This window comes from Macrobrachium nipponense, chromosome 22 (genome assembly GCF_015104395.2).
Source record: "Macrobrachium nipponense isolate FS-2020 chromosome 22, ASM1510439v2, whole genome shotgun sequence".
Taxonomy (NCBI): domain Eukaryota; kingdom Metazoa; phylum Arthropoda; class Malacostraca; order Decapoda; family Palaemonidae; genus Macrobrachium; species Macrobrachium nipponense.
The window spans coordinates 54234893-54254697 of NC_087213.1; the positions used below are offsets into that span (position 1 = coordinate 54234893).

Here is a 19805-nt window from a genome sequence, read left to right on the forward strand (position 1 = left end):
TCCTGGCGAAGGAAATTCTGCTATGGGCAGACGCAAGGCGCATAAGATCCTGACAAGATTCGTGGCAGGGGGTTTGTTCAATTGTCAGGGCGGACCTTCTCAGCCGCCGAAATCAGATTCTAACAACAGAATGGACCTTGCACCAGGAAGTCTGTCAACAATTATGGAGGTTGTGGGACGTCCTCTAGTAGACCTGTTCGCTACATCAAGGACGAAGAGGCTTCCTCTGTATTGCTCCCCGGTTCTGGACCCAGGGGCAATTGCAGTGGACGCGTTGCTCTGGAACTGGACAGACCTGGATCTTTACGCCTTTCCCCCATTCAAGATCATGGGGGACGTAATGAGGAAGTTCGCAGCTTCAGAAGGGACAAGGTTGACTCTGATTGCCCCAATGTGGCCAGCAAGAGAGTGGTTCCACAGAGGTCATGACGTTCCTTGTGGACTTCCCAAGAACGTTGCCCTGGAGGAGAGATCTACTCAGACAGCCTCACTTCAAAAGGTTTCACCAAAACCTCTCCGCTCTGGCTCTGACTGCGTTCAGACTATCGAAAAGTTGGCCAGAGCGAGAGGCTTTTCAAAGGCAGCTGCGAGAGCAATCGCTAATGCTCGAAGAGCCTCTTCAAGAGCTGTCTACCAGTCTAAGTGGTCCTCCTTCAGGGCATGGTGCAAGAAGGAAGGAATTTCCTCTTCCACGACCTCTGTGAATCAGATAGCAGATTTCTTACTCTATCTAAGAAATGTGCAGAAATTGGCAGTTCCTACAATCAAGGGTTATAGGAGTATGTTGTCTGCCGTTTTTCGCCACAGAGGAATGGACCTCTCCAACAATAAGGATCTGCACGATCTCTTAAGGTCGTTCTAGACCACCAAAATTCCACAAGCAAGACCGCCCTCATGGAATCTAGATGTGGTGTTGAAACATCTGATGCTAAGTCCCTTTGAGCCTCTCCATGAAGCTTCTCTAACGGACTTAACGAGAAAAACGCTTTTCCTAGCTTCTCTGGCGACGGCGAAGAGAGTTAGTGAAATCCAAGCGTTCAGTAGCCTAGTGGGTTTCAAGGGAGACAGCGCTGTCTGCTCGTTGAACCCTTCTTTCTTGGCTAAGAACGAGAACCCGTCTAATCCTTGGCCAAAGAGCTTTGAAATCAAAGGAATATCGAGTCTCGTGGGTCAAGAACCAGAGAGAGCCCTGTGCCCTGTCAGGGCTCTCAAGTTCTATGTGAATAGGACTAAAGAGATAAGAGGTCCCTCAGGTAATCTCTGGTGCTCGGTGAAGAGACCAGATTTGCCGTTGTCGAAGAATGCTGTTGCTTTCTTCTTGAGGGACGTCATTAAAGAGGCTCATTCATCTTGCCAGAAGACTGATATGAGCCTCTTTAAAGTGAAAGCTCACGAGGTCAGAGCTGTAGCTACTTCTCTTTTGCCTTCCAAAGGAATATGTCTATCAGAGATATTCTTGATAGCACCTTCTGGAGGAGCAATTCCGTATTCGCCTCACATTACCTCCGGGATGTGAGAACGATTTACGAGAACTGTAGTTCTTTGGGACCTTACATTTCGGCAGACACAGTTTTGGGGGCTGAAGGTGGCTCTCTCCCTATCCCTTAGCTTAGTTAGGTTAGTTTATTGTGTTTTTGGGTTTGATGGTGAGATCTTCTGTGAAAATCTCCCATTCCTTAGTGTTAATGTCAGGGGTTTTTTGGTTAGTTGGTCAGGTGGTGGTCGGTTGCTGTGTTACTGCCATATGTTTGGCTAGATGGTCTTGTCACATTGTGGTCACGTCCCCGTTGACAGAGCATCCAGAGGGCACCAGCACTACAGGTCCAAACCTGGCTGGCAACTCTGATAAAGCATAAGCAGGCTTTAGGTGACAGTAATCACATAGTCTACTTTGCTATCAGGTAAGGAACCAATAAGTTAATCTTTTATTTTAATTTAAATTTCCTAAAAAATCCTAGTCTGTCTCTACCCACCATCCGAAGGTGTGATTCAGCTATATATATATCTGACAGGTAAGTTTCATGAACAAAATGTTATTGTTATAATACAATTAAGTTTGTTCATACTTACCTGGCAGATATATATAATTAGAGTGCCCACCCTCCTCCCCTCAGGAGACAAGGGTCATGAATAAATATGAATAGAAAATGGGAATGGTTCCTGATATCCGCCTCCCAGCGGCGGGAATGGGTACTACCACCTGGCCGCCCCACTACGTGTGCCGCGAGTTTTGAAATTCTGTCGGACGTCAGAAATACAGCTATATATATATCTGCCAGGTAAGTATGAACAAACTTAATTGTATTATAACAATAACATTTTTGTATGCTAGATCTTTCATGTAGAAAAAAATTTAGTATACATGGACTTCATGGTCTGCTTCTTGATTTGGCTTTATTTATGTGAAAATATGGATAGTGGCAGATTTTAGCGAGAAAAAGTACTCAAACCATTGGTTCTCAGGCCTGTTGTTGACCCATGGCTGCTTCCACAAGACCTGTCCACATTCCCTTGTTTATTGCTGTATTTCTCCAGTTATCAAGTTATTGTCAAGATCCTCCATTCTCTTAGATCTCTCGGATCTCTCCCCACTGGTCTTCTCCTTTGTATTGATCCCACAGTAAACACTTTATAAAGCATTCTGCTCTCTTCCCTTCTAGCCACATGCCTTGCCCAATGTATCCTCTGTGATCTTATATAGCCAGTCATCAGTGGTTGTCTGGTTAAATCTCTTAGTTTCTTACATAAACTGTTCCAAAGTAAGCATATCTAATATTGAATAAGAAAGCCTTGGACTTAGAACAGTTAGTAACCAAACAAATGCAATTTCATGAGTTCTTTCTGTGGTTTGGTTGTTTAAGGGAGAATGAGTTGGTGTGTGCATGGTCTGAAGTTTGGAAATGCAGTGGTGACAGTTTTGAGAATTGGTCATTCTGGTTTGCAATAGGTACTGTAGTTCTTTTTATCATCATATTTAACTCCACAAGTTTTCTGAAATGATAGAACTGATAACTTTTGTGCATTCTCTAATTGGTATGAAACTGTAAGAAATGTTCATATATTTATTATATAACTACTATACTTTTATTCAGTTAGCGACAATAAAATGTAGAGCACTAGTTGAACACTTGTTGTGGTGCTGATTATGAAAATGTTCAAGCTTCTACATCACTTGTTAATGGCTTTTGACATACTGCACTGCCATGTGTATTGAGTTTTTAAGATAATCATGATGCTGGATTGTTTCTGAAATGACAGAAGTTTTACTGTGACCTTAACTTTTGCAGAAGAAGCATCGAAGAAGAGCAACAAAATCATTGTTGGTGGTTCAGACCACGATTACACCAGAGCAAGAACACCGCCAAAGGAAGACAAGGCAAAAGCGGCTAAGATTACCACCAAGGTTCCTACTCCCAAGCCCCGTGGCAAGGAGAATCGAGCCCTCCAAATCAAGAAAGAGATGGAGGATAAGAAAAAGTCATTACCAACCATCTCAGCGAAGCCCACTGCTCTGGCATCCTTTAGACCACGTAATCAAATCGAAGAGTATAATGTCCTGTATTCATTTCTTATCAAAGGTGAGACCTTTTGTTGTTTCCTGTGTCTTAAGCTTTTCGTGTGAATTGTTTGTGTTATTACTGATGTACTATTATTATACAGAGAAGGAATTAATTCATTATGGATTCTTTGGAGGAAAAGCCTCGTTGCAAAGTTTCACAGCTTATTATTGGGAGACATATTATATTTCATTTATAACTTTTTGTATTTTCTTCATATGGAATCTTATGGAATACTTTAAAGAATTTAATTTCTTTGTTAAATAGATCTTTCAAACCATGTGAAATTGCAGCATGGCAGACACTATCCTAAGATGTCTTTTTGGTTTTAAAGGCATCGACTTGGAAGACATTGAACTCCTCAAAAGAAGTTACGAAAGTATGTTGGCGGATGACACGCAGTCCTACTGGCTGAATGACACCCATTGGGTTGACCACCCTCCAACCGATATCCCTGCCCCACCAAAGAAAAAACGGAGAATTGACGATCCACCCATCCACAAGTCCGGTTGTGCTAGGACAGAAGGGATCTACAAAGTTGATTCCAAACAAAAACAGAAACACAAAGTAAGATTTCAAGAATCTTTGTTACTAATGTGAATGTCTTAGGTCATGTACTGCATTGTTATAATTGTCCTTGCTTGGGTCAGTTCACTTTCGGAGGTTTAACTTGCCCAAGATGACAATGAGATCCTAAGAAATTCCTCTTAATGTTCGTAATTCCTACTTTCACTACTCTACTGTCTTGGTGTAAAGATTGTTTGCATATTGTACACTTTTTATTATACTTCACAGCTAATTTTCATCTCAGTCAGAAGTGCTGTTAATTCCTTGAAAAGAGTTCCCTCTCAGTTGACTCAGTGCTACTTCACATCTTATACTCATAATACACTACCAGTACGCAGTATTTGTAATGCAGCAATATATTCCTAACTCTTCAGTGTACCCATTGTTCAAGATAACTCACTCACATAGATGTCAAAGCAAGTGAAAGTATTGAATCTAAATTGTCAGCCTTTTTCATGAAGGTCCTTATTGTACATGAAATGTAATGACCTAATTTCAGATAAAAAGATTTTAATAGAATTTGATCATTCAGGTTAGAGCTACAAGATCTTTTAAGAGTTATGAGCGTTGAGCTTTAATGGTTTGCAGTTAGGTGGGGGTTGCCTCTTAAGTGTCCTCAGCTACATTGCTTTTGGATGTCGACACTTGTTGGCTCTCTTTCTCCATAGGTTACCTTGCTCCAATCAGCTTGAATAAAAAAAAATCCTTTTGGAAGAACTCCATGATTATTCAGAAATGTGACTCGGTGGATTTGCTAATTATGTTAATAAGGCGGTTCTTTGTTGTTAGCCCTTACTATAGGCATTGTTTTGTTTTATCTTTCAGTTTACATTCCACCAAGACAGTGCTGTTCGAGCAGCAGAAGAACCTCAGCAGCAGAGCTTGGCAGTCCTCGAATCAAGCAAAGCTAAACTTACGCAGATGGCTGTTAGCAGAGAAGTGCGCTCCTTCCAGAGAAGGCTGCTCACTGCCTTTGGCAATGAGACAGATTCAGATTTGCTCAAGTTCAATCAGCTCAAAGTTAGTTGCCATCATTTGCAGTTTATTACTTTCTGATTTTCATTGTTTGTGGGTAATGGTAGTGAATTCTTTGTTTAAAGAGTTTGTATTTTTATTCACAATAGTTTGTATTTTTATTCACAATAGTTTGTATTTTTATTCATAACTTTTTAGCACGTCCTTCCTTTTCATTAACATAAAGCAGTTTCACATTCTTCCATTTTATTTTTCCAGTTCCGTAAAAAACTACTGCGATTTGGCAAGTCCAGAATCCATGACTGGGGCTTGTTTGCAATGGAAGCAATTGGATCTGATGAAATGGTCATCGAATACGTGGGCCAGAGTATTCGTCCTATTATTGCGGATCTCAGAGAAATCCAGTATGAAAAGATTGGCATTGGGTCTTCGTATCTTTTCCGTATTGACATGGATAGCATTATTGATGCAACAAAATGTGGTAATCTTGCTCGTTTCATCAATCATTCTTGCAATGTAAGTATTAGCTTGCAAACTACCATGTATGTGTGTTCTTGTACCTCTACTGTTCTCTGTGCAGAGATAGGGAGTGAATTTGTTACATAATCACTGTATGCATCAGAAATACTCTGTTGATAGTGGGTATTTACATAAAATGCTTTTTGACTCATAAGTGGTTTTACATGATAAAACTTTGAGTATTCACTTACATAATCTACTGGATAGTGAATTCACTCTGTAGTTCAGTGGAGTCATTTTAAAATTATAGGAGAATCATTGTACTATAGTCTCCAGCTTATTGATAATCAATGTGATTAATTAGGAAATGTTACAATTGTAAGAAGCAGGTAAGAGTATTAAACCAATTTTCTGAGTTGCGCTGTTGGGGGAGCACAGGTTTTTTATGTGCCATTGAGATCATGGAATGCGTGGCTTGGCATAAGAAACAATCCAGTGATGTATATCACCCATAAGATTCTAATTTGTGTGTTAAAACTCATGTTTAGTATAGTCAGTTTTTACTTACTTGTTTTCTCTGCTCCCTGTTTTGCTAATACAGTAATGCCATGTACAGTACAATCAACCCCTGATATTCATGGGGGATAGGAACCACAGACACCGAGAATAGCTAAAATCCGCAAATACGTACTTGATATCCTCCTCAAAAATGCGTATAACCGACTATTTAAATAGTTAAAAAAAAAAAAAAAACAGATCCCCCCTTCTGAAAATGTTTATAACTGCATATTTTGATAGTTCAAACACCAAATGTACACCTTAAAATATCATCCTACACAGAATATACCTTAAATTATTATCTAAAACACTTTTATACCCATTTCAAAGTCATGTTACAACATGACCCTTAAAAGTATATGGCTTAAAACTAGATTGTGAAAGCTATTCAAGTGACCCTTATTTTCAAGTACTAACAGTAATTTGACTAATTCAAACAAATTTTGTTCATTTATGTAACAGCAAATTTTGTATTTCATATCCTTGTATATTTGATTTTGAAAAGCAATGTCTCTTCAATAGAATGTTACAAGTTTTGAATATCTGGTAGTATAATTTTCTGTTAAACATTATGTGGAAAGTAGGAATACAAGATTAAATGAATTTCAAGAAAGCCGTTGTTTGAGAGATCGCTGGATAGCCATCCTTGTTAGTTTTGGTTTCCTTTTCCAAATTAAGGTGCGGTAGCTTTTTCTCCTGGGAACTAATAGGTATTGCAAAATATGTTGCAGAAAACTTGTAGAATGTCCTTTCTTCATTGTGCCAGCATAATTACAGTACATTTGTTATTTGTGCATGCCCCTTAAGGGAGTACTACTTGCTTTGCCTTGTGTGGCACACTAGTTGGTGCTTTCTTCCATTTACTTTCATCTATCACTTTTGGTATATTCTTACTGAGCTGTCAAACTTCTTCAACTTTACTTAGTTGTAATTTTCAAATCTCATTCAAGGACTCAGTTGTCTCAATCTAATTCATGGTAAAATTGTTATGTATACAGAATGTCATTGGTAAGAATAATAAGTGTGTGTTTACTGTATGTGTCTTGAAATGTATAGTTGTATGAAGATACAGGACTCCCATGGAAATTGAACAAAGGTGAATATCATTGTAATATTGTGGACTGTTCAGTATCCTTCGTTATTCCACTGCACGTTATATGTGTTCCAGTCTTTGTGATGTGGCTTCATAGTGGTTGGACCACAGTGTAAACCATTTATGTTTTCTTTTTCATTTCAGCCAAACTGCTATGCAAAGATCATCACTGTTGAAACTCAGAAGAAGATAGTCATCTACTCCAAACAGCCGATTGCGTGTGGCGAAGAAATTACTTACGATTATAAGTTCCCCATCGAAGAAGAGAAGATAGTATGTTTGTGTGGAGCTGCGCAGTGCAAAGGCACGCTTAATTAAGCAGTGAGGGTACTGTGGAGTTCAGGAACTGGAGAGCTGGAAGAAAATTATATAACCCAAAATAGTGAACTTCAGTTGGAGGTACAAGTATCATTTTGCTTTGTTTATTGATCTGCAGTGTGACAGCTGCACTGGTCATTGAGCTGTTCTGTATCACTATTTGCGTCCTGTCATTTATCAGATTATTGTAGGAATGCCTTTCGATTATTAGTTATGTGGAAGGTAGTCTTGACATGTTGGGCACAAGCAAAAGTTTGTAGTTTCCGAAGTAATGAGATTTCAGTACCTTGTGCTATATTTGCTATTATTTACCTTACGGACGTTACCTGCAACTGAGAGAAGTGTTGGAAATAACGACGATGAGTGATGATCCTTGCAGTACAATTTTTATTTTTTATTTTTTTTTTTTTGGCTGAAGGACTTGTCTGTTGCTATATTAGACAGTACAAATTCTTACTTGGAAAATATTTCAAGTATGAACTGTCATCTTCATTTGATGACTTTACTTCATGACTACTTTTCTTGTAGGCAATCCTGTCCATGTACATTGTCTGTTTGTAAATGGAATTCTCAGGTGAGGGTGAGCATTCAGTTTTTCATCGTGTATTGAATGACGTAAGGATGTAAGCCAAGGTTTTTCTTATATTCTCTATTTACAATGTTGAGGGGAGACTTCAGTTGATGTGTAGGTTTTTTAATTATTATTTTGGAGAGCTACAGGAAATGTTGAGGGATTTAGACAGCCATAAGTAATTGGTTTGTGGTAGTGCTATAAATGTACACATTTTCAGTTATTACCACAGGAAGAAAATTCCACTTTGCCGATGGACTAACTGGTCATGTACAAGCTTACAAGAGGTGAGCTTTGTCAGTCTTGAGTGATCATTTCATTTCTGCCTATGCTTTGCATGTACTAATCAAAATATTCACTCGTGTTGTTATGATCACGGTTTTTATAAGATATGTGAGTCTTTTGCCCAAAGAATATGCATGAAATTTCAGTTGTTTTTATTTTTTATCTTTTTAGATATGTAAATCTTTTATATATCTAAATGAGAATATTTTCAAACTTATTTTTTTCTTGAATGATATTTAAAGTTGGTATTTAACTTTCCCAACTCAAATTTCTCAATAGTGTATTTAGAAAAATGCTGTGGGCTTTGTTTGTTGTTTGGGTAATGATAGGAGCATTATTTCCATGTTCAGGAATTTCACTTCTCTAACACAGTCATTGAGAGAAAAAAAAGTTTAAACGTGGCGTTCCAAGAGCAGTATGTTAAATTTGTTGGTGTAGTCATGCTGTATAATTTGACTGTTATTCAAGCACTCTTAAGAAGTTTTTTTGAAAAAGATTACTATATAGTTAGCCTTACCATAGGAGGCATACGCTGTACTCACATTCTACCTAACAACTTAGATTAGTGTGTTGTATCTTAGGGAAACGTGTATTTTTCCTGGTGGGGATTTGCAACACTATTTTAAAAGTGATATTTTAATTCAGAAGCCTATGTCTAGTTAATTTATTAAGCACAGAGAAATATATATTATTTAAAAGTTTTTCATGAAAACAGTGTGGATGTGTAAATTGATTTTGAAAGAAAGCAGAATGCATTGTCTTACCATCATTGCAGCAAAATCAAGTGTTGAACTGTCATGAATAATTTACTTGATATATTTTTTTTGAAGTAGGCACACCATTTTATGGCAGCTTTTAAATTGTCACGTAAACCAGAACCAAGATGTTCTCTGGCTATTATATGATCACCATTGCTGTTAGTGTACTTTATGTTTGCTAATGTTAGAGAACAAGTGAAGTATGGTAATGTTAGAGCACAAGTGAAGTAAAAAACTAATTTAAAAAGAAATTATTAAAAGTTAGGTGTAAAAGCCTTCATATTTTATAAAGCCCTTAAAAAAGATGTCATTCATTATTTAAGTTTGAAGGGTGCTTATGAAAGGAAAATTTTATCATGTTCTGATACCTCATTGTCATATCTTTGTTTAGTGTTGGCAGATCTGTTGATTAGATTTTGTGGTTTGGGTTATAACTTGCGAGAAAGAGACCTATAACACCTAGAAGAGAGCTGCACTTTTCTTTCTACATGTGAGCATTAAACCAGGTTTCTAACATTTTTTCCACTTTATTTTCATGACTGTATGTATTTGAAAGGTCCTTTTTTGGAAAGTCCATTTTTTTCTTGTAATGTGATGGATGCTTTTTGTGTAAACTTTTTGTTCTGGCAGTTACCATTGGGTCATTTCAGAGATTCCATCACTGGCATTCTAGCTAATACATATTGCACTATCATGTTGATAAGTTGATGGTCCCTTGTAGGAAGATTTGTTTGTGCTCTAGGTTTTTCTTCTCATAAGACCGTTAAATTAGTAAGTTAGTGTAACCAAGTTTTTTCCCTAATAGCTAGGCTATTGCACAATTACTGGGGTTACAAGAACTCTTGTAATTTTATTCTTCTTTTTATTTCTAAAGTTACCTGAGTATGTATTTTAGTTTTTTTGTTGTCTTTATTCAAATATATATTTCTCTGTAAAGTTTGTCACCTTATAAAGTTGAAAGCTTAAAAATCTCCAGTTCTTCCAAGAAAATCATGATAATGATTGCCCCTTTTTGTGTCACTCTACTACAGTATATCTCTCAAACTGCAGTGATCAGGTCTAGTATTCCACCAATGATATTTTATTTAATTGGCATTATTTACACAGTTTATATATGGTGTTAGGGAACTTCATACAAGCTGGTGTATACAATGCTGTAACTTAATTTTTTAAATGCACTTTTGGAGTCCTGAAATAGACATTTGTTTGTATGCCTGTATTTATGTGTGCGCATGTTTTAATTTTATTTGTATGACGTAACTCATTCATTGTATTTTCTCAAAATCAGTGGTATTTTTGAAAGTTGCAAGTCAAACCCAAGTAAAAAAAAAAAAACCTACGATACAAGAGTACATAGTGGTAACTCAGTAGAGTTGTATGAACTGTGGCATTTACAGAAAATGTACCAGTACACTTATATTTTATGTGGACTTGAAAGCTTAACAAGACAGCCAAGTTGCATATATTGACACGTAAGAGGAATGCTTTTTTAATAAGAATGGGAAATGGTGAAGAAATTGAGCAGCTGAGTTGAAAAATATCAATAAATAAAAGGTGTTAGGCAGAATGTAACATTTGGGACCAAAGGGTTGTTGCCAAGATTCTTATGTACTCTCTTTTGTCCACTAGAATAGATTATATCCCAGATTTGCAAGAGACTGAGTGAAGTTATTACTCTGTAGTTTATCCTTCCTGGATGGGAGAAGGGTCAGACATTGTCATATTCGTGTTGCTACCAAAATGTGGGTTTGTTGGCATTGCAGCCGCTCTTTGTCTTGCCACTGTATGACTTTCAGAAACTGTATGATTGTCCCAGCGCATTTTTATTTTATTTTCTTAGTAACCTTGTCTTGAGTGCTTAGAGAATTTTATTTTCATGCCTTCATTGTATATTTTTGGTATGGACACTTAGGCTGCTGTTATTTACCAATATGTACTGTAGTCCAGCAGTCTCTTTCCTGAAGGTCTTGGCCTTTTTTTACTTTTTCATAATATACTACTGACTTCAATACCAGCTTCACAATCTAATTTGTCTTAGATAAGAAAGTTCTATATTTTTCAACCCCTTCACATTGCTTTTTGCACTTTCAAAGGCTTTCAATCCATCCATTTGGTCTCGCCTTGCACTGCCTGTCTTCAACTTGAGCATCATGAACGATTAGCTGGCATTCTGGCATTCTGAATTAAAATCTTTGGCCAAGCCTTCTGAAATTCTAGGAATGAGACGAAGGTTTCATTAAATTAATCTATAATATAAAGTTACAGTTCTCTTGTAAGGCCTTTATTCTCACACATTTTTATGCTCCTTTTCTTCACGATATGTACAGTGAAAAATCTTTTAATCCACTTTGTTTTCAGTTGTGAGGATCTCAATACACCATCTGTTCCATTCAGTACATAGTATTGCATTCACATCTGCTCCTTCCTTGCAGCAATCACACTGCCAAATTCCCAACTAAATTTTTCATGTTTGCTTTTCTGTCACCAAATCTTGGTTTTGCCTACCCTTTTTATTTTTCTCACTCTCTCCTTTTTCTCCATTCTACTCTTGCATTTTAACTAACCCTTCCTCAAATTATGTTATTAAATGTTGATAGTATATGTTATGTATGAAAAGTCTGTGTGGTATGGAATAGCTTAAAATTTTGGGTGTTACCAGATTATTGCATGTTGATAAAGTTGCAATCTATTTCCTTCCCATAGTTTGGAATATTTTACAATTTTTTGTTGTGTATTATCCTTTGAATTTTGTCATCAACTTTCTTGGTTAGTGTTGATTCTATGTGCTCAAGGCTGAGTGAGAGGGATTTGCATTTACAGTAGACATACTACTTTAGCAGCTTTGGTCATCAGATGAGTAGTAAATGAAGAAACACTAGATGTCAGTGACACTCCAGGTGGTGTAGAATGTTGCGCCTGCTATTGTTTTTCTGTTCGATTTATGCCAGATTTGTTTCACATTGACCAATACTATCCTAGGTTTTTTTGACTGTCAAGGAAATGATTACTTCTCTTTGTAACTGCTGTGGTTTTGTGTGCAAGTGTTTTTAAAGTGTCCATCCTTATATGAGTTGGTATGAGAAGGATTGAATGAGAGCTCAAACTACTTAATAAATTGTGAATGGTAATTTGATGATGTAAACACAAACATGGAAGGTGAAAATGGGTAACTTAAGTGTGGGGAACAAATAAAAAGAAAGTAGTAAGCAAGAAAATTGTTAGAATTGAGCCATGTTAATGTAAATATTTTTCAGCCATATGTAAATAAAAAAATTTAAAGGGCACAGAATATTTGAAAGATGAACATTTTACGATTAAACCCAAATGGAATCAAGTTCTATAACAACAATGTATTGTAGTAGAAATGTTGTTTAGGAAGAACAAACACACAAAAGTAAATGAAGTGGAGTGCAGTAATATATAAAGCATACATTATTTAAAAATATCTCACAGCTGCAGAGTTTTCTCAAGAGCAGTAAGAAAAATAATCCTAATATTTTTTGTGACAAAGTAACCAACATTTTTTTATTCTTCCATATTGAACTTTTTGTGTTCATGTGTAACTTTTTGGAGATGAAGGGATTAGCTGTTGGGATACAGCATATATAATTTCATGGCAGTATGTAAATTACAGTTGCTTATATGTAGCACTTATGAAATAAAAATTGTTCCAGTATTGTTGGATTACATTCGTAAATATTTCTAAGATCTATCTTAGTTTGTTTCTGACATTTGACTTAAATTCCAGCAAGTGGTTGTTGAAATGATTCTGACTTATAATTACTATAGACGGTAACTGTATTGTGCAATGCTGAATGTTGTAAAAGATCTTTCCAGGCTGTTACAGAAGTTTTCAGGAAAATCATATTCACCCTGTAGCTGTGTGTATCGTATTCTTGTGCAAGTGAATGATAAATATGTACTAAATAAGGATAGAATGATGATAAATATCTTCCATCAATATTACATATTGGGAAAGTTATTCATTCGTGACTTATGCATTCTGTTTTCCACATTGATTTTTTTTCTCTCCTGTGTACCCCCATGTACTCTATAGAGACTTGACTGCTGATGTACAGAGTATACCTGAGAAACACATTTGTTACTAATGCTTGCTTGACGCAGGTAATTACACTTATATAAAGGATCCCAAAGCCTGAACAAGATGCAAGTAATGATACAGTAGGCAGTTTTTGACTGTTGTTGTGTCACGAAATTCTCCTTGTCTCCCATTTACATTTGACTAAAATCATCGTTTCATCTCTTGCAAATGTTTTGTATAGGTAAATGTATATACTACTCTAATAACAAATTGACATTTTTATGGACATTTTTTATTGCTAAGAAAATGTTTACAATGTAGATGATTCATACGAGTGCCACAGAGTCTTTAAGTTAATAGATGACCTTTATGTTCCTTGTATCCACTGTTGTATATAGATCATTCTCTTTGACATTTTGTTCGTCAAAGTTTATTTCAATATTTTTGATGCCTCAATAAGCATATTTATACATAAATGTATATAATGTGTTCTTCATACTGAAGATTTTCCTACTGCATTGGTCTCAAATGTGATAGTCTGTTCCAGATTCTATAGACTAATGCTTTGTTCATTATTTTGGTTATAACATTATTGAAAATGTGTGTTATTCATCGTGGCATTAATGGGTGATGCAGTAAGTGTACATAACAAGACCTACTTTTATAGGTGAAGTTTCCCAGCCCTAGGGGCTCTAAGCAAGCGAGTTACCTAGTCCCTCTTCCTAATAATATCTGTAGTGGGTGACTGACTGGCAAGTCCTTTGCAGAAAGTATTACTAAAATAGATTGTCAGAAGGGACTTCCACCACCACCCCAGAAAACTTTTAGTGCATTGCTTCAGTACTATGAGGGACTAGAAAATAAAGAATGGACATCTTTTTTTTTTCTTTTTTTTTTCATGGTTAGCTGTAAACTGTTCATGAAGAGAAATGTTTTAAAGGCTTTGTTTGAACGCATGTAATCCATGTTTACATGAGAAACTACCCGGTCAGGCAGTTTATGGAAATGCAGTTTGTGCAAAGATTTTGAGATATAACCGTTACTTTGCCTCCTCCAGTCATTCAGATATAGCGTAGGTGTAATTGAAGTGAACCGTTCAGACAGAGTCTTGTGTTTTTCCCAGTGTTTTCCCAGCAGTACAAACTGCATGTTTGGTATGAATATTGTGATCTGTTGTGGCACTCTCGTGACTTTTTAGAAAACTTCTTATTTATGAATAATAGAACACTTGAAACCAGGAGGTGTTAAATTTTCTTTGTAATGTAATGTGTATATATGTAAATAGACTGTGTACTTTTGTATTCCTCGTTTTCTTTGACCCATGGATGGTTAGTACCTTCAAATATTGAAAATATGCAGTAATGTGGCCTTCTTGCCAAAACATATAAGGATATATTGAAACTAGTCATAAACCCCTCATATGAAATCTTCCACTTATGAAAGTTATTCTGAACCTTCTTGTAATGTATATGTTACATATAATTATGCTAGATGGCAAGTGTAAACATAAGTACCTTATACTTTTTTTCTGATGGAATAAGGGGAAAACAAATTCAAAGTCTCTTTACACTTCGATAAAAATTCATTATGTTAACATCTTCAACCGAGGACATCAAATTTGAAACTTTTCAACTTTTAAAAATCTCTTCTTTCAGAAAGAAATGAATTATGTACTAATCCTTTGCTACATCTTCAGTTATTTCCTTGATGTCTGACAAGTCTCCTGCTAGATATTCTCTGTCAGATTCCAAAAATTTTCTTGACAGATCTGAAGACACCTCAACAGTTGACAAGTCTTCCACCCCAATCTCTTCTTCTGTCCTGAGATGAAAAGGCAAATGTACAGGAATTTTGAGCAGAAAAATATATATCCATAAGAAAAACATGAGTGTCCAAGACATACCCAATGATCCAGGTGGCATACTCCAAGTTGGATTTCCGTCTGTGTCAGACAAAAGACTTATGCACTTTGCTACAATTAGGACAAGAATTAAAGGTAAGCAGTATGACAGATGGATGTAAAACTCAAATGAAGCAAACATCAATACCTCGCAGATATCATACCAAGCTAAAAGCTCCTATGAAAATCGAATGGAAAATAAAACTATTTTGTCGTCATAAATAATGGAGCAAATATAAAATTTATGCCAAGAACCTATGAGGTCATTTAGTGCTGAAAATAGTTGTTGAGAGGCGGTGGAAAGTAAGAAGGATACTGCAAAGAACCATGAGTAATGCCTACACTGCACTACTTGAGGTATATAAAATATATATAACTAAAAAATACCAGTGCTTAGCCAAAAAGATAAAACAAACAACAAAACAACCCATAGTAATGATAATGTAAGAAAATGAAGAGCACGCATGAAAAAACCCTGGAATTTGATCAAGAGAAGTAGGTCTATACTTTAACATTACACAAACAAAAGATAACTTCCAAGGGTCATGTAAATTGGAAAAACATTCACAGGTCACTTTAGTTCACCTATAATGATGCAATCTGCCATAATCAAACAGTCACTAGCCTAATATATATGTCCATCCCAGGCTGGAATAACAAACTGTCTGCACTTAAGGATTAGTAATCCAAAGCATAGTATTTATACGAGCATTATTCTTGTTAAAGTGGAGTTTGTTATTATATTAACTCTCAGAAAAACTGTATGGTAAAGGCTCTAATTTTACTCTCTGATTAATTACATGTCACACTAGGCGGCTTTTGTGTTTTTCTTTAACTCAGATACAAGGAATAATTTTTTAAAGGCAAAAAATCAAGAAGTGTCCTAACACAAGGAAAAAACAGAATTATAATGCTCACCTGATGATTAAGTTCACAAGGTCTTCATTTAGCATAATACATCGGCGATCTGTCTCCCACGTATGGTGTTCTTTCAGAATCAGGTAGATATTTTGCGATCTCATCTTTTCTCTACCATTACGAGTAATACACATCTGTGGAGAGCAAAATATTGCTGTATTGACAAAGATATACGTATACTTGAATTTGTTTAATAACTAGATTTAAGGAGACGATTTGTTAATGATTTGGAATGGGGTCTGCCTACTGTGAAATAGGGAAATTTTATAATCTAAAGCACAATCAAATAATGCATGGATTTACATATTGTAATATGTAAGTTTATATATTTTACATAAAAACTATAACTTGAGACACTCCCTTTTTAATGATAAGAGAATTGTTACACAAAACTATTTAACGGAATGAGAACTGAGAACAAGTGGACCATTACAGTTGGGAACAAGATAAATAGATGATGACATCCCTTAAAAACAGAAATGAAAATAAAACAGAATATTAATACCCTGGAAATAACAATTGCTCCCCACACCGAAGGCCAGCACAAGGGAGTTGAATTTTTTCTTGGTGGTGGGATTACACTACTTTTTATTTATAACTAATAAGAAGCAAGAACTATACTACTAAATCAAGACACATAATTCTTATGCTCGACATAAAGTTATTAAGGAGTGTGACAGTGCTGGACATTCCCTCTTGGCTAGTTAAAGGGGAACGGTATAAAATAACATCTTTCAAATGACCCAGTATTTTATATTTCTCTCCACCTTATCTTAACCTTTCCCATAAACTGTTGCCACATATACCAAAATCAGATAAAGAGTATCACTCAGTGAAGATGATAAAAAAGATAAAAAATGAGGAATGAAGAGAAATGTTAAGTATTTATCAATAACATACAGTAGTATATCATTTGCGGTCGAGTAATAAATTACAATATAATAGTAACTCACAGTTAAAAGTAAACAGTTATCTACAATAAAAACAAAGATATCAGAGAAATCCTTGGATCTTATTAGAATACTACAATCCTAAATTCCTAAGCAAGAACACTCACCTGCATTAAAGCTTCCAGAAGCAACTTGCGGATTTCCGGGTCAGGTTCTCTCTCCTTGTCATCACCAAGGTATTGTAAGTCCACAGGTAGGGAATCATTCTCCTCAACGGTATATACATCTGGTCCAGCGAGAGGTAAGACTAGTCTAGGTACAATATCAATATCCTCACCCATAAGCCATGAGTGATTCTCTGGAAAAGAAAATGAAATCATTCAATATTTCATTAACAGTGTTTTTAAAATAACAAAACAACTCAATACTGACAGATGAAAATCATTATTTGAATGGCAAGAATAAATAATAAAATAAATTGTAAAACCCAGATTGATGCTTTACTAAATGCTCTATCTACTACAGGAAAAAAAGCACACCATTAAGAAGATGAATAAATTATTTTTAAGAGTGCCAGCAAATATACGTAAACGGAGTCTCTTGTCTTCTACGGCAGAATGCAACATGAGTCTCAAACCTTTTTCAAAACAGCAGTTGTGTATCGCTGCGATGATTGAGAACCGCCTGCCTTTGGATTCTTTGTACTCCATGAATGGAATAAGCCTCTGTATCATTAGCGAATTTCTGTCCATCATCTGCCTAGGAAACTCAAAATAATCAGAAAGAAGCACCGGCCATTAGAATATATCTTTGAAGATGACATACTGAATGCAATACTGCACTCACCATGTTTGAGATAGGCTGCTTCCAACAACACTTGATTAGCAGATGGTTTGTTTATCTATAACACATCCCACTGCCCTCGTGTTGTTGTAATACATACCTCCTGTTGCATGTGGTGTGGCAAGAGAACTGCTGTCTACAATAACTAGCAACTCATCAAGAAAATAAAAGAAAACTAGTGTGGCAGGATTGGGTTGTGTTCCACCAGGACCATTCCTGAAGGAAAATATCAGTGTACTAAATTGCACTGAAGGAAAAAATTGTTACAATCCAATTTTTTAAAACCCACCCACTCTATTCACATATATTAAAGTTTTTTGCCATAAATATTTCTTTTGTTTCACATAAAATATTAAAAAAAAAATCTACAAAAATGCACTTGAAGCACATTAAAATATCTATTACTACTCTCCAAGATTCAAGTTCAGTCCATGATGTCAAAAGAAATCAGATTACCATAAGGTAAGTATGCTCGATGCTGAATGACACGTAAAATGACCTGTGCCGACAACATTGTACATTTCCAAAAGTTAAATTGTCAGAGGTCGTTACAGCCTATTTCTGACTGTACATGAATCATTTTTATTCATTCATTTTATGAAAGATATATATTGTACATGCAAAAACTCATATACCAAAACAACTACGTACATATATATTATTAACTGCTAATTCTTACTTTTTGTGAATTTCTATGATTCCAAATAGTACCTGGGCTATAAAAATGTCAATAAATCTGTTCTTGAGAATCTCCACTCACCTTCTCCCATCTGCTAGTTGAGAGAAATTTGTGATGCATGGAGCTAACAGGTGGAGCTTGGCCCCTTTGGTATTGTAGTTCATCTGGCACAAGATGTAAACAAGGCCTTCCAACTTGACTGGCCCTCTGTCAAGACTCTCAAACACCTTCTGGCAACACTGTTTGGGTTTAGAAAGATTTGCGAGAACTCCACAAGCGTAGTCTGCATGAGGATACTCCTTATCCTGTATGCACTGGAGAAAATATACATAAAAATGAAGTATATACATGACGATGGAACAGCTAATGAGAATACAAAAAACATGAAATAAAACAACAAACCAGACACATTTATGCCCTACAGAGAAATACAATGTCAACTACTGCACCAAGTTCTTGTTACATATTTCTATTAAATTTTAAAAATCTACTTTAAAATCAAAACTCTCCTCTTAATTCAAAACTGAGTTCCAAGTTTGTGCTCAGAATTGCATGAGGATAATCTCAGTAATCTGCATTACAAGCTGAGCATTAAAAATCTACCCTTTGGAACTACTAGTTCAGAATGACTTGGCCTGAAATGTGGCAAAATCTCTCTATGCACATATGGGTTTATTGCCTGCTAATTGCTGTAGGGTTTGAGCGCAGATGTAAAAAATTTATGTTACAAGTCAAAAGATGACCAGAATCAAATAACAATTTGCATAGTCCACTTGAAAAGTAATTTGAAAATGTGGGTTTGCATTTAATAAAATGTCTGACTCAGGAAACAATTAGACAACACACTTTTTAAAAACCCTACCAATATTGACAGCAAATGGCACATTACAGTAACAACATTAACCCTTTTTCGACTATTCACGTATATATACGTTCGGCTACTTTTTGTCACAAAGACTATTCACGTATATGTACGGTTGCCCTTTCCCGCCATTATAACAGATTTTTTCGCATTAAAATTATTACCACATGCAAGTCCAAGATATTTTACGCCAGCACAATACAAAAACTACAATATATTGACCTAGATAATAGAATAATAATGATATTTTGATATCTGGCTATCATTGTTGGCGGACAAGGGTGAGATTTGCGACGGTGCTGTTAGTCAGTGACAGTTCCACTCCAAACCCTGACGATGGTAATGCTACCAAGGCCTCTGTTTTACCCTTAGGTGAGGATTATTGATAATTCCCTTTCACGGTGGATGAGAGTCCAGATATTTGCTTCTTCCTTCTTATTTTCGTGATATTCTTATGTATTGATATGAGTCGACGTTTGCAGGTAAAATATCCTTTTTATGCGTGTAAATCCTACAAGTATAAATTACAC

The 19805-nt window shown here is 35.9% G+C and overlaps 2 protein-coding genes across 5 annotated transcripts in view; one reads left to right on the plus strand and one right to left on the minus strand.

Annotated features, from left to right (window-relative positions):
- The window catches only part of LOC135198661 (histone-lysine N-methyltransferase SETD1-like), a 184947-nt gene extending 170463 nt beyond the window's left edge, over positions 1-14484 (plus strand). For all 3 annotated transcript variants that reach the window (XM_064226454.1, XM_064226452.1, XM_064226453.1), the window contains exons 16-20: positions 3288-3578; positions 3892-4124; positions 4950-5144; positions 5358-5615; positions 7354-14484. In XM_064226454.1, the coding sequence (XP_064082524.1) occupies positions 3288-3578; positions 3892-4124; positions 4950-5144; positions 5358-5615; positions 7354-7527 (1151 nt within the window). In that variant the 3' untranslated portion in view covers positions 7528-14484. The remainder of the gene's footprint in view (positions 1-3287; positions 3579-3891; positions 4125-4949; positions 5145-5357; positions 5616-7353) is intronic.
- A 262-nt stretch (positions 14485-14746) lies between these two features.
- LOC135198662 (protein HGH1 homolog) overlaps positions 14747-19805 on the minus strand; it is a 67051-nt gene continuing 61992 nt past the window's right edge. For both annotated transcript variants that reach the window (XM_064226456.1, XM_064226457.1), the window contains 5 exons: positions 18495-18727; positions 17529-17650; positions 17059-17249; positions 16002-16135; positions 14747-15004 (listed from right to left, as the gene is read on the minus strand). In XM_064226456.1, the coding sequence (XP_064082526.1) occupies positions 14857-15004; positions 16002-16135; positions 17059-17249; positions 17529-17650; positions 18495-18727 (828 nt within the window). In that variant the 3' untranslated portion in view covers positions 14747-14856. The remainder of the gene's footprint in view (positions 15005-16001; positions 16136-17058; positions 17250-17528; positions 17651-18494; positions 18728-19805) is intronic.